Source organism: Mauremys mutica, chromosome 1, assembly GCF_020497125.1.
Source record: "Mauremys mutica isolate MM-2020 ecotype Southern chromosome 1, ASM2049712v1, whole genome shotgun sequence".
Lineage (NCBI taxonomy): Eukaryota > Metazoa > Chordata > Testudines > Geoemydidae > Mauremys > Mauremys mutica.
Genome location: NC_059072.1, coordinates 81337693 through 81349826, shown reverse-complemented (window position 1 = coordinate 81349826; position 12134 = coordinate 81337693). Strand labels below are relative to the sequence as shown.

At 39.0% G+C, this 12134-nt stretch overlaps 1 protein-coding gene across 1 annotated transcript in view; it reads left to right on the top strand.

Moving 5' to 3' along the window:
- The first annotated feature begins 2281 nt into the window (after positions 1-2281).
- DCN (decorin) overlaps positions 2282-12134 on the top strand; it is a 45698-nt gene continuing 35845 nt past the window's right edge. The window contains exons 1-2 of the mRNA XM_044980539.1: positions 2282-2465; positions 6053-6290. Coding sequence (XP_044836474.1) covers positions 6089-6290 — 202 coding nt within the window. The 5' untranslated portion in view covers positions 2282-2465; positions 6053-6088. The remainder of the gene's footprint in view (positions 2466-6052; positions 6291-12134) is intronic.

Below are 12134 nucleotides of genomic sequence, written 5' to 3'. Positions count from 1 at the left end.
CACTTGCGTATGCCATGTCTCACCATCTACACTGCAGTTTATATCCCTGCTGTGGGAGGTGAATGCAATCTATACGAAGCCATAAGGAGCGTGCCGAGTAGATGTACTCTTAGTGTGGAGCTGTATAATGGAGTGACTGTTGCACTCCCAACTATCCTCCCCACTATGGAATTCTAGGAAGGGAGAGGAAACTGGCATAGAGTCCAAAGAAAATTGAATGGCTGACTAGGAAGGAGGATGCCAGCATCAGGATTTCCATTTATCCCTGGAAGGAAGGAAAAACTGGAAGTGGTAAGCTCTCCCATCTTTTCCTCTTTGTGCTTCCTGGAGGGAACCAGCTGGGTCAGATCTTCCTGCAGAAGAAAGGAGGCTGATAGGGTACTCCCAACTTGGACAATTGTTTCTGTAACTGTGCCAGTATTACTCCACCTAAGGAGGCTTGGAACTCTATAAACTCTCCAGCCAGATAACAACTGGTCCTACTACTCCCACTCTAATCTCCATTTCTCCAGCCACTCAGGAGAAGGCAGCATGTTGCAGGGATCTCATTTCCCCCAAAGCCTGGAGAGGAAAAGGAAGGATGGGACACTGTGCTCCTTCACATCCCCCACTTTCCAATAACAAGGAGAAAAAGCTATAACTAATTTAGTACCTTTCACCTCTCTAATAGTTATCAGCACAATTGTTTTAGGTTTTAGTGGGGGAGGGTGCAAATTCACCCTGAGGCAAAATTTCAAGATGACAAGTTCAGCTGCCCCGCTGTTGACCTGCTGTCCATCAAAAACCTGCTTTGAAATGTTGTAACCAGCTGATGCAGGTGGACAGAGATTTGACTAGCTGAAATTACTAAAATGCAGCTAAGATTTTGGTGAATCTAACAGTGACACCTTTGAACAGGATAGGGCTGCATTATAAACATAAAAAGCTGAGAGCAAAACTAATCATGCTTATCAAAATGTTACAACTAAATCATTACCAGTTATTGTGCCCTGTGGTTAAGATAAGGAAAGAATTTGACTCCCTAAAATTCCTTCACTGACTCAGATTCAGAAAGGGAATAAACGATCCATACTTTGCCAGTGAAATATGTAAAAGTAGAATATTTTAACATAAAAATATCTGATTATAGATTTTTTGCTGCAGTCAGTAGCAGTAAAGGTGAATTGTTCCCCTGTGATTTTTTTCTACCAAGAGAATGCAATGAGAAGATTTTTTTTATCTTCTTTTTCAATCAGGCCAAGAGACTGACCTTCAAGTGTTTATTGTGATTCTACAAATTCAAACTTCTTTTCAACATCTTTTCACATTTCACAGACTTTGATTTCAGATTTGCACCTGGTCACAGCCTAAGGGCAAACAGAGAGGGTACAAGTCAAAACACAGACATAAACCTGCAGTATTTCGACAGGAGAGCCAACAGTATAGTAAATTTACACATGCTCATGTTGCTTTTAGGTTACTAAATAAATATGAGTAGTTATATTTGGGCTCTTTTTAGTATATTGGAGTTTTAAAAACAGCAGAGAACTGGATTTCAGCAATTGATGATATTTACATCAAATACAGCTGCAGATTACTAAATCAACTTATAAATCTAAATAGTGAGCTAGACACATCATCAGTCACATTTGTGTTCTATTAAAGCTCCACTGTAGTACCAAAAATGAGTTTAAGCTAATTTCCTTTCTGGTGAAAATGCACTTTTAAATCTGTTTATATGAAACATTTCTGACCACAAATGTTAAAATCATTCCACTAATTAAAACAATAAGCAACAGGCTTTTCATAAAATGTATGGAATTATATTCTTTAGCTAAACTACTTGGTTCATGCAATGGCTTTAACATTTGCAGAGGCAGGTTAGCATTTGTATAACTAGTTTAACTTAAGGCTATTCAAACTTTTTCTCTGCTGCAAATCTACATTTTGACTAACTCCAAGATTAATTTTTCCTTGAGTTATACAGACTATAAACAAGAAAAATAGCCAAACTATTTTTTCCAGTAAAGTCAATGATTCAGATAAGTATGGTTAAAACAGAAGGAAAAAAAACTCTGGTAAATATATGTTTTAGGGAAGTTAAGAAAATAAGTAAGATGAATTACAATCGAGCTTCTGTGTTGTACTGTACAAGCAGTTTGGGATCCTAAACAGATGAAAAAGAAATAAAGCAAATGAGAAAAAAAAGGGGGCTGATAAAGATTTTGGCTACAATACAGGAGACATATCATTACCATATGATCTAATGTGGGTGTCAGCCTGGATTGTGTTCATTGAGGGAAACCTTATTTTTTAACTGTGCTGTGGAATAGAAGCAGGAGGGTTTTCCACCAAGTGACAGTCACTGAGCAGTAAGCTACCCCCTCCTCCTTTCCACACCTGCAAGTCCTTTGCCGGGGCTGAATATTTAGTTTAATTACATCTCAGCTTTGAGAGCTCCTCTTGCAAATCCCTGGATTAAAAAGGTATGGTTTTCAATCATTGTCCTGAACTATGCTTCAGACTAATAAAACTTCAGTCAAGTTAAGAGCAAAAATGTTTGCATTTTACTGGGAGAAGCAAGAAAAATCCTACTAAATGTTTAGCAATCTTAATGTTGTACCCTGAACTTGTGTTGTTTGAGAACATGAGAAGCAGAATATGTTCTCAAGGACTGAGTATGTTTCCTATTGTTCATTTGATTGTTGCTGTCTTTTGTTTTGATGTGTAGAAGTAATGCTATATTCCTTTTTTCTTACTGTGAACCTTGGCAGCAGTATATTCTGTGTTTGTAGTCATATATTTAGAGTATATGATATAGTGTGTGCGGGGGGGGGGGGAAAGTGTATGAGTAGTTACATTTCTGGTTGCAAAAGACAGAGTGAAATTTTGCAGTCTTTCTTTCCAGGCATTTTAAACTTTAGTCGGAATATTTTCAGCTTCAAAACAATGTGATGTACAGTTATACAGACTTGATGAATGTCCTTACTTTTCCTTATTAGAAGGTGATATGTTAACATATATAAACAATGGACTACACCTCTTAGAGAAGGTGGCTCTGAAAGAATGGGTTCAAAAACAAAATTCCTACAGAGTTGGAACTCCTGTCAGTGGACATTCAGGCTCTCTTTAAAATCCCAACTACTGTGTTTTCACACCTATTGTTTAGTATACAGAATAGGTAAGACACGTGGTCCAGGAATTTTTTTTTTCCATTGTACATTTCATTCAAGTAAAATTTTGTGATATGATAAGAAACACTTCTGACAGAAAGTGGTCATTTTTTCATTAGTTTTAATGCAGGGTAACAAGACAGCTAGCAATACAGTGGTTTCTGGTGACGTGAAATGATGTAGCTTTTGCGGAAAAGTCTTCCTCATTGTGTACATATAATTAATGCAAATGTAAACAGTTTTGTGCTCTAAACCCAAATACCACATCGCAAACCATTATGAATTCAATTCAATCTATCTTTCAATCTTCCTTTCTAATGAAGTGTGAACATTTATTAATAGGACAATTTTCTTTTATATGATTTTTAAATGGTGGTTTTGTTTATATATATATATATATATATATATATATATAAAATCGGATTATATTCCTATCTTCCGATTATTTTTCATTAATATTATTTCCCCCCACTGAGTCCTTAATGCAATATATATTATCTAAGCCCCATAACATCCATTATGGCCCTAACCCTGCAGTTCTCACTCATGCAAGACTCCCATTGAACTCATTAGGAGTCTTGGCTGTGTAGTTAATACAGGTAAGGCCCTATGACAGTATTTAGCTGATATATGTCATCAGTATATATTAGTGTGCACGATTAAAATATGAAAAGTGCCTCTGTGTTGTTTGTCTGACAATTTATTTCCAGTAGAGGATCCTGACTCTGCTTTCTTTGAAACTAGTGGATGTTTTACCTCTGGGATCAATGGGAACAGGATCAAAATATTAATGGGTCAAAACCAGTTTACTTTATACCCAGGAGAACCTCTTTAAAATAGCCATAGAATGCCAGTATCATGGCATTTCTCTTGTGTATCTGATTCACATGGCATATCAAAGTTAATGGAAATTCAGAAAATTTGTTTTTGCTCTGCTAATTCTGTTTACAATACAATATGCTATGATAAATGGCAAGAAATTGGACTTTAATTCCTTATGCCAAGGAGCAGAATGTTTTTGGAAACTGTATTGTCATTTTACTACCCTCCACTCCAAAATTATAAATGTGTTGAATTAGATGAAGTAGTACTAAGAAAATGGTCATGGATTAATGCCACTTTGTTATATTTTTCTTACTTTCTCTCATACTTATAATTGTGCAGGCTCACCACACATAGTACTCCTTATTACTGGAATACCCGCTATGGGGATAAATTGGATTACTAGTGATGGCATGCTACAGAATCTATAGGAAAGGAAAATGCTTCTAATTAAAAGCCATATTGCAATATACATAATCACACTGAATAATACCTTTCTCCAGGTGAACCCTAAATCCCACTGAAGACAAAGGGATTATTTACAGAGTAAAATATCCTCACTCATATTTGATAGTATCATGATCTGGTCATAGAATGGCTAAATTAGAGAGGCCTTAGTTATATTTTTAAAATATTAGCATATTTTGTATGGCAGACTTGTCATCTGCTTAAGAAAAAGGGTAAAATATTTTGTGATGTTGCATTCTGGGAGTTACACTATGCAAATTATGTAACAGAGGCATAGAGCTAGATACATTCAAATCCATCTTGCCTTAGACTACCACCAGCTCTCTAATAGTACCGTAATTTGAAGTTCTAATATTCTGAAGAGAGGCCTCTATATACAGGGCCTGGTTTCTAGTTAATTCATTTCAGAAATGAATTTTTGTATTGCTGAGATACTGATTTAAACAATTAAATGAACACTTATTTTTTGTATATAGTTATAACTATACCTGGGACTACATTTACTAATGTAAGAAAAGGCTCCTAATGTGTCAACAAAAATTCCCTTCTTCCTTCATTAGAAGGCTATCACTAGTAATAGTTGAGTTCTTAGGTCCCATGAGGGATTTTTCAAGATAACTCTCTGTATATTGCATATGGTGAAAAGAGAAACTGTTCTGGGGTTAACTAATTTGTAATCACCTACCATAAAATATGAAAATTACTCAATATATTTCCCTCAACACTGAACAATGCGTGCCATATATTCTAGAACTTGCAGAAATTAACTTAGGGCCCAGTCCTAAAACCAGTCCTAGCTTTCCTCATTGAGTCCAATGGGACTACTCACATGAGCAAAGTTGCTCCTGTGGAAAAAAAAGTTTGCAGGATCAGGCCCCTAAGTCTCATTAGAAAATGTGCTGACAAAAAATAAGCATGAGTTCAAATGCTTACGCAGTGAAAAGCAAAAGATTTTTTTTTACACTATATAGTTATAAAATAACATACCCTAAGCCAAATAATTGGAAAGGAGGCCAAGAAGAAACCAACATGAAATGAAGCTTTAGAATATTCTTTAAACTGGGAAATAAATACAACTTAAGCAGCTAAAAGTTTTTTGCCCAATCTCTAGATCTTGCTCCATTTCCCAATCAGCCTCGTTGGGCTATAATTTAAAACACATACAACAGGCTGGCTCTTAAAAAAAATTACAAGACATGAAACATGCATTATGGTGGATTTGAGAATCTCAGGTTCATCCCCAAAGGAACAAACTCATAGCTAACAACTGCTAGTGAAAGCACACACACGCAAACTGCTATGGTGGCTAAGTACCGACAAATGGAAAACGTGGCTTATTGTGTTGACTGTTTTGTTTAATAATGTTGACAACTCTTCCTGTTCCTAATAAATACAAACAGATGTAGTTACAATTACCCTAAACCTCCTCTGTAAAAAGTGTTTTTGACAAGTATTTAACATTCTCCGACCCATGTAATATAAGTGGCCTATCTGTAATGAACAGTCACACATGTATGTAATTGGTAGACATGCTGTGTATCTCCTTAGGAAAGGAGCTTTGCAGAAATGATAGAATGCTACATTCTTTAAACCTTTGATTTGACTCCTAGGTTCACTGGTTCTGTTCTGAGTAGATGAAGTAAACCATGAAGGTGGCTGTCTTCTTCCTCCTGCTTCTGCCAGTATGCTGGGCCAAACCATTCCACCAAAAAGGCTTATTTGAGTTTATGTTAGAAGACGAAGCATCTGGTTTTCTTCCGACAGACAGTCCTGACATACCTCTACCCGGAGCAGTATGTCCATTCCGCTGTCAGTGCCATCTTCGGGTTGTTCAGTGTTCAGATTTAGGTAAGCTGTGAAGTAGCATCACAGAGAATCTGTCTATGTTTGTTTTATAGCTAACTGTTTGCAGTTACTTTAGATGGATGGCATAACTAGTGAGTCCTGCCACACTATAATTTGGTTGTTGTTGAAGATTTGCTTTATACAAAACACCTTGCTAAGGTTGTTGTTAACTAGAATGAACTTTATGAAGAGATCTATAAAGTCTAGGCAAGCTGGGGATTTGTGGTGATGACCAGTTAAAAGGTTTGTGCTGTATATATATTTTCTTGCAAAACCACAACCTCTGCAAGCAAAATCACTTTTCAAGGCTCTATAATTTATGTATCTCACATGAATCCAATGGGGTTAGATGGTAGAGATGGGAACATCTTAAAAGGCTCTAAATTTTATAGGCCAGATTTTGCTATCCTTATTCACACAGAGAAACCATCCTATTTATGTTTATATGCAATAGGTGTAGGTATATTAGAATACTTTTGTCTGTTGGCTTTATTGTGTGGATGGCTGGGTGGTGTTGGTGGCTTGTGACATACAGGAGGTCAGACTAGATGATCTGGTTGTATGTTCTGGCCTTACACTCAATGATTCTATGATGATTCAATGATTTCAATGGGAACGTTTGTGTAGTAAAGGTTTTACTCAATATGTCCGAAACCGGACCCTTAATTAGACTGGAGGTAGTTACTTGGACAAAAAAGTTCAAACATTTCAAAACATCAAAAAACTTCTAGAGCCATTTATAAAACATTCGACTACAAAATTATTCAGGTCCAGATTTTGATACCTTACTTACAATAAGTAGCACCTTTAATGGCACTATTTATGGAGTAACATAGCTTATTATTCAATGTGAGTAACGGTATCACAATTTGGGCCTCAAAGGAAATAAAAAGTTGTTTTCTCCAAGACAATTGGTTAGTTTATTGAGTTGATAATGATTTGATCAAACTCAATAAAGTAATAAGAAACACTTTCAAGACAACCAACAACTCAGCTATTTCAATGTATTGGTATGTTTTTATTGCTTTTCTATACTGCAGCTTTGTTCTTTATAATTATCAATCATTTGTAGTATGCACAAAGTGCACAAAGTCACCACTCAGGATTGGGGCCTCATTGTTTTTGAGCATTGCACAAAGGTCAAAGAAAAGACAGTCCCTTCCCTGGAGAGCTTTGTGAATAATTGAGCATGTCACATAATTATGAAACAGTGACAGTTTGGCAAAAAAACAGTAAAGAGAAAAATTCTCCAGCCTAAGTTGCAGATGTGAGCACAGACTTACAACCATCAGCATGTGCACCTCCCAGAGTACTGATCCCAGCAGAAAAGTCCTAGCACCAAGACAATAGTATAAAAAGCACTTGCTAATTTGGATGTTTCACGTGCCATGAAGTCCTAAGGTTTCTCTACTGTTGTAAAACTGGTTAATATGAAGCTTGAATTTAGGGAATTTTGGGAGCTGTGATCTCCCTCAACCTCTTCCTGCTCCATCTTACAAGGAGCCCAGGGATCTGCAGGAGGTTGGAGTCATTCACTCACAGGACCATGTCTGCACTTGTTCTGATTTCCTACTGTCCCCTCAGCTTACTCCCTGGTGATGCGGCTTCAACAGAGCTGTGGCACCAGGAGTCCCCTGAAACACAGCTGCTCCTGCATCCTGTTTTTCTCCCACCCAACCCCAGCAGATTCCATGCTATTAAGGGGTCTGAGTGGGAAAGGCAATATAGTCCCTGGACACATTTCTTTTCCTAGATAATCTCAGCAGGACTGATGGCAGAAGATGTGCATCCCATCCCAGCTTGCAGCCCACATAGTGTAGATCCTGGGAAGGGTGAGACTGTGCTCTTGAGGGGCTGACCCAACAATACACAACATCTTAGTTGAGAGGGAGGGGAGATGCTCACAGAGGGATCCCTCTATGTGCAGAACATGGAGACAAAATCTGGCCCATTTTAGAGTTTAGATATTTAAGGATACACATCTCAAATAATGGAAGCACATCCACATCCAGGGCTGGAAACATACCAGTGTCCAGTAAGTGCTGGCACAGCTGATGGGTAGCTGCAAAGGAGCTGTATGCAGCTCTCCAATCCTATTGTCCCATCTCTGTCCCAAGTGTATTTTAGAGCAGTCTCAGCCTCATCTTATAACAGCCCTTTAGGGTAGGGGAATCACTGAGCTTCATGTGCACTGGCCATATCCTCTTCAGCTCCCTATGCTGCGGGAAAGAGTAAGGTGCCACAGTATCTGGGAAGCCAGTTGTATGCTAACTAAGGAGTCGCCCATACTGGGAATCTGCCCTCAACTGCTCATTTATCTGGCCTCTAATCTGTTCTCAGTCAACCAAGCCAATCAGCAGCTGCCAGATGAATTGGGTTCATGCAAACATTGAATGGAACTGAGGTCAGAGAAATAACACATTGAAAAATCCACACTGAAACAATAAAACCCAACAATGAAAAATCCACCTCCACCCTAGTCACTGTCAAAGAGCGATAGTACTTATATAACTCTAGGCTTTTCACCTAGTCAAATAAAATACATTATCATCACATTTAATCATTTTCTCCAAAGGGAGTTTATATAGAATGGCCACAAACAGTAATAGGATCTTTGGAAGAATATATTAAGAATTAACCAGTTCCACCCTTGCCCACAGGGAAAGAGAATGTCTGGTTCACATATACAACTAAATATTTGTCATGAAAGGAGAGCCATTAGAGAGCTCCAGACTTGATTCATCCAGAGCTGGTGCAGACCAGTGCACAAGCAGCCCTGCTGAGGAACGTCTGCCCAGTATGGGAGTCACAGAGGGACAAAGCATTCACAATCCTTGCTCCACCAGGAGATCCAAAGTTTGCTGTGGGGAGAGCAGCAGTAGGTGCTTGGGGATGAACTGATTTGCTGGACAGCCTCCATTGTAAGGCTCCTGTGGAACCTTGGGCAGAATTTAACTCTTCCCCCTCCCTCCTCACTGACAGAACTTCTGAGGATTAGCAAAGTAAATGCTCCTGCCAGAGGATGAATCTGCACCTGCTGGGACAAGCCTTACAACTTGCAAACCTCTGCCACAACAGGGGTTAAACAATCCCACCATCTGGATTAGAATATTGTTTTACACCTAAGGAGCATTTATAGGGGAACTATCTGAGCTTGATTTATACCATATGGCGTCCAGAGACTAACTCTGTCCTTTTTCCCAGTACACTTTGTGTCTACAGCTGGGCACATTTAAAACAAAAACATCCAAATTAAATAAATAAATAAATACAACAAAAACAGGCATGGTGTTCCAATAACAGTCATGTCAGCTGTATTGTTGTATTTAAAAAAAAAAAAAGAGACCCGTTCACGCCCTCCTAAATCGATCCCCAGGAATTGATTTGTTCTGCCTCGGAGCCAAAAGATGAACTGTAAGCTGTAAGGAAGTAGCTAATTTTCCAAACTCAAAAATGGAGATGAGAAATGCACATCCATTTGTGACAAATGGCACATCAAGAGTGCGGCCCAATTAACAATTACCCAAATGCAACATGCCCCAGGGCTTTGAGCAGACAAGACCATTTTGGTATCTCATTATATAGGCTCTATATGCTCCAGAACCTGCCTTCTCTTGTCAAAAAGCAACCACAGTGTTGCATGTTATAATCATCTTTGTCACAATGTGTTGCATTCTATAAAACCTAGTCACATTCTATAAAACCTAGTCAACCTTTCCCCAGAGAATAGAGTCACCTTCACAATTAGCATTTAATCAGTGAGAGAGGATTACAACAGGGCCTGCTCTTGACCACAGCCTGCTCTGTAGGTATTAGTGTGCGTGTATGTACACGTGTATATAGATATAGGGAAGACATGCCTTCATCTATCCCTTTCTCCATCTGGCCACTGACTAATACAAGATCTGGCCAGGGGGCCATTTAGAGTCTCACTCCCCAGAAGCTGCTACAAGAGGAGTTCCTCCTAGGGCTCTCTAGTAGGCAAGGTGGTGCACATGCTTATATTGCCCTCTCAGCAGGTACAGTATGGTCCACTAGCCGTTCCATAGGGGGACAGGGCCATGGGCCTGCATCATCTCTGCCCATGTCTTGTGCCCAGGTGATACATGGATGGAGCAGTTCTTGCATCCTGAGAAGTACAGAAAATGCACTTGTTCCCAGCTGCCGCACAGGGCACAAAGTTGCTCCTTGAGCCCTCTCTCAGGGCTAGTCTACACTTACCGTCCGGGTCGACGCGGTGAGTTTGACTTCTCGGAGTTCGAACTATCGTGTCTGATCTAGACGCGATAGTTCGAACTCGGGAAGCGCCGCGGTCGACTCCGGTACTCCACCACTGCAAAAGGCGGTGGTGGAGTCGACCTTGGAGCCGCGGACTTCGATCCCGCGGCGTCTGGATGGGTAAGTAGTTCGAACTAGGGTACTTCGAGTTCAGCTACGCTATTCACGTAGCTGAACTTGCGTACCCTAGTTCGACCCCCGCCCTTAGTGTAGACCTGCCCTCAGGCACACCAATGGGGAAAATCTAGCCCTGAAATGAAGATGAGGTACAAGGAATGAATGCATAGTCAGTGGTTAAAACACAGGAAAGCCTGCAAATCAGATCTGGGATCTACTTCCAGCTCAGATTGTAGTGTTTCCTTGTGTGCATCACTTAACCTTCCTGGGCCTCAGTTTCTCCATTTGTAAAGTGGAGATAATACCTGCCTCAAAAAGGTGTGTGTTGTAAGGCTTAATTCCTCAGTGTGTCAAAGACTCTCTAAGATCACTGGATGAAATGCTCACAGAAGTATAATTAGTGTTGTATTTAAACAAAAACAAAAACTTGATACAGTTTCTCTCATAGAAATATATTAACTCTTTGACCTTCCATTCTGTACCATGGAGCCCTGACACAAATTAATTTGTCTGCTTGTTTCAAGTCTTCCAGCAACACCTAAAAGTCCATTCTATACTCATGGCTCAATGTGGGAATATTTACTCTGCTACAAAGGCTTCCAGCTGCATTGGCATGGATCTTGATTCAGACTTCTGTTTTCACTATAAAATCTGTCATGAGGAATGATATCACCTTCCTTCGTGTTGAGCCGGAATCTGCTGTAATGGGAGAAATATTCAAATAGTCTTTAGGTGCCTCAAATCAAACAACTGCCACATTTACAGAATATTTCTAACTTGAAAAAGTTGTTTTAGTTTGACTAGTTTGGAGAAAATAAATAGGGTCATTTTCTGCCATGTATATTTAGATTGAAAATCTCTACCTCTGTGCTTGAATTTTGACCTTCATTTCAGTAAAGGACTATTTCAAGACAAATACATAACTTGAATTTTTCACTGGGCTTTTAAATGGCATGCACACAAAATGTATATGCATACATATTCAGATAATGAGATTTAAAAAAAAATTATAGCCATTTTATTTGTCTTCTAGCTTTTGAATCTTTAGGATATGCTTCCTTCCTGTTTTCAAGATTACAACAATAAGAGCTAGAAGCTTACTCGTATTTTAAAATAAAAGCTGAAATTCTCATGCAATCCCTTGATTCCAGAAGCCAGGGTTTTAAGAAAAATAACAAATATGTAGAGACTCACAATAAGAGCATGAGATTTGGCAGCACTCCCGAGTAGTGATTTAATTGCTATCTAAATAGGTCTTTGGAACAGACCACGAATGGTAGTGGTGGATTCATCATCTCCTGAGGTCTTCCTATCAAGACTAGATGCCCTTTTGGAAGATATGTTTATGTCAAACAAAAGTTATTGGGTCTCAATACAGGGATAAATGGATGAATTTTAATGGCCCGTAACATATTGGAGTTCTGACCAGATGAGCTAATGGTCCAATTTCCT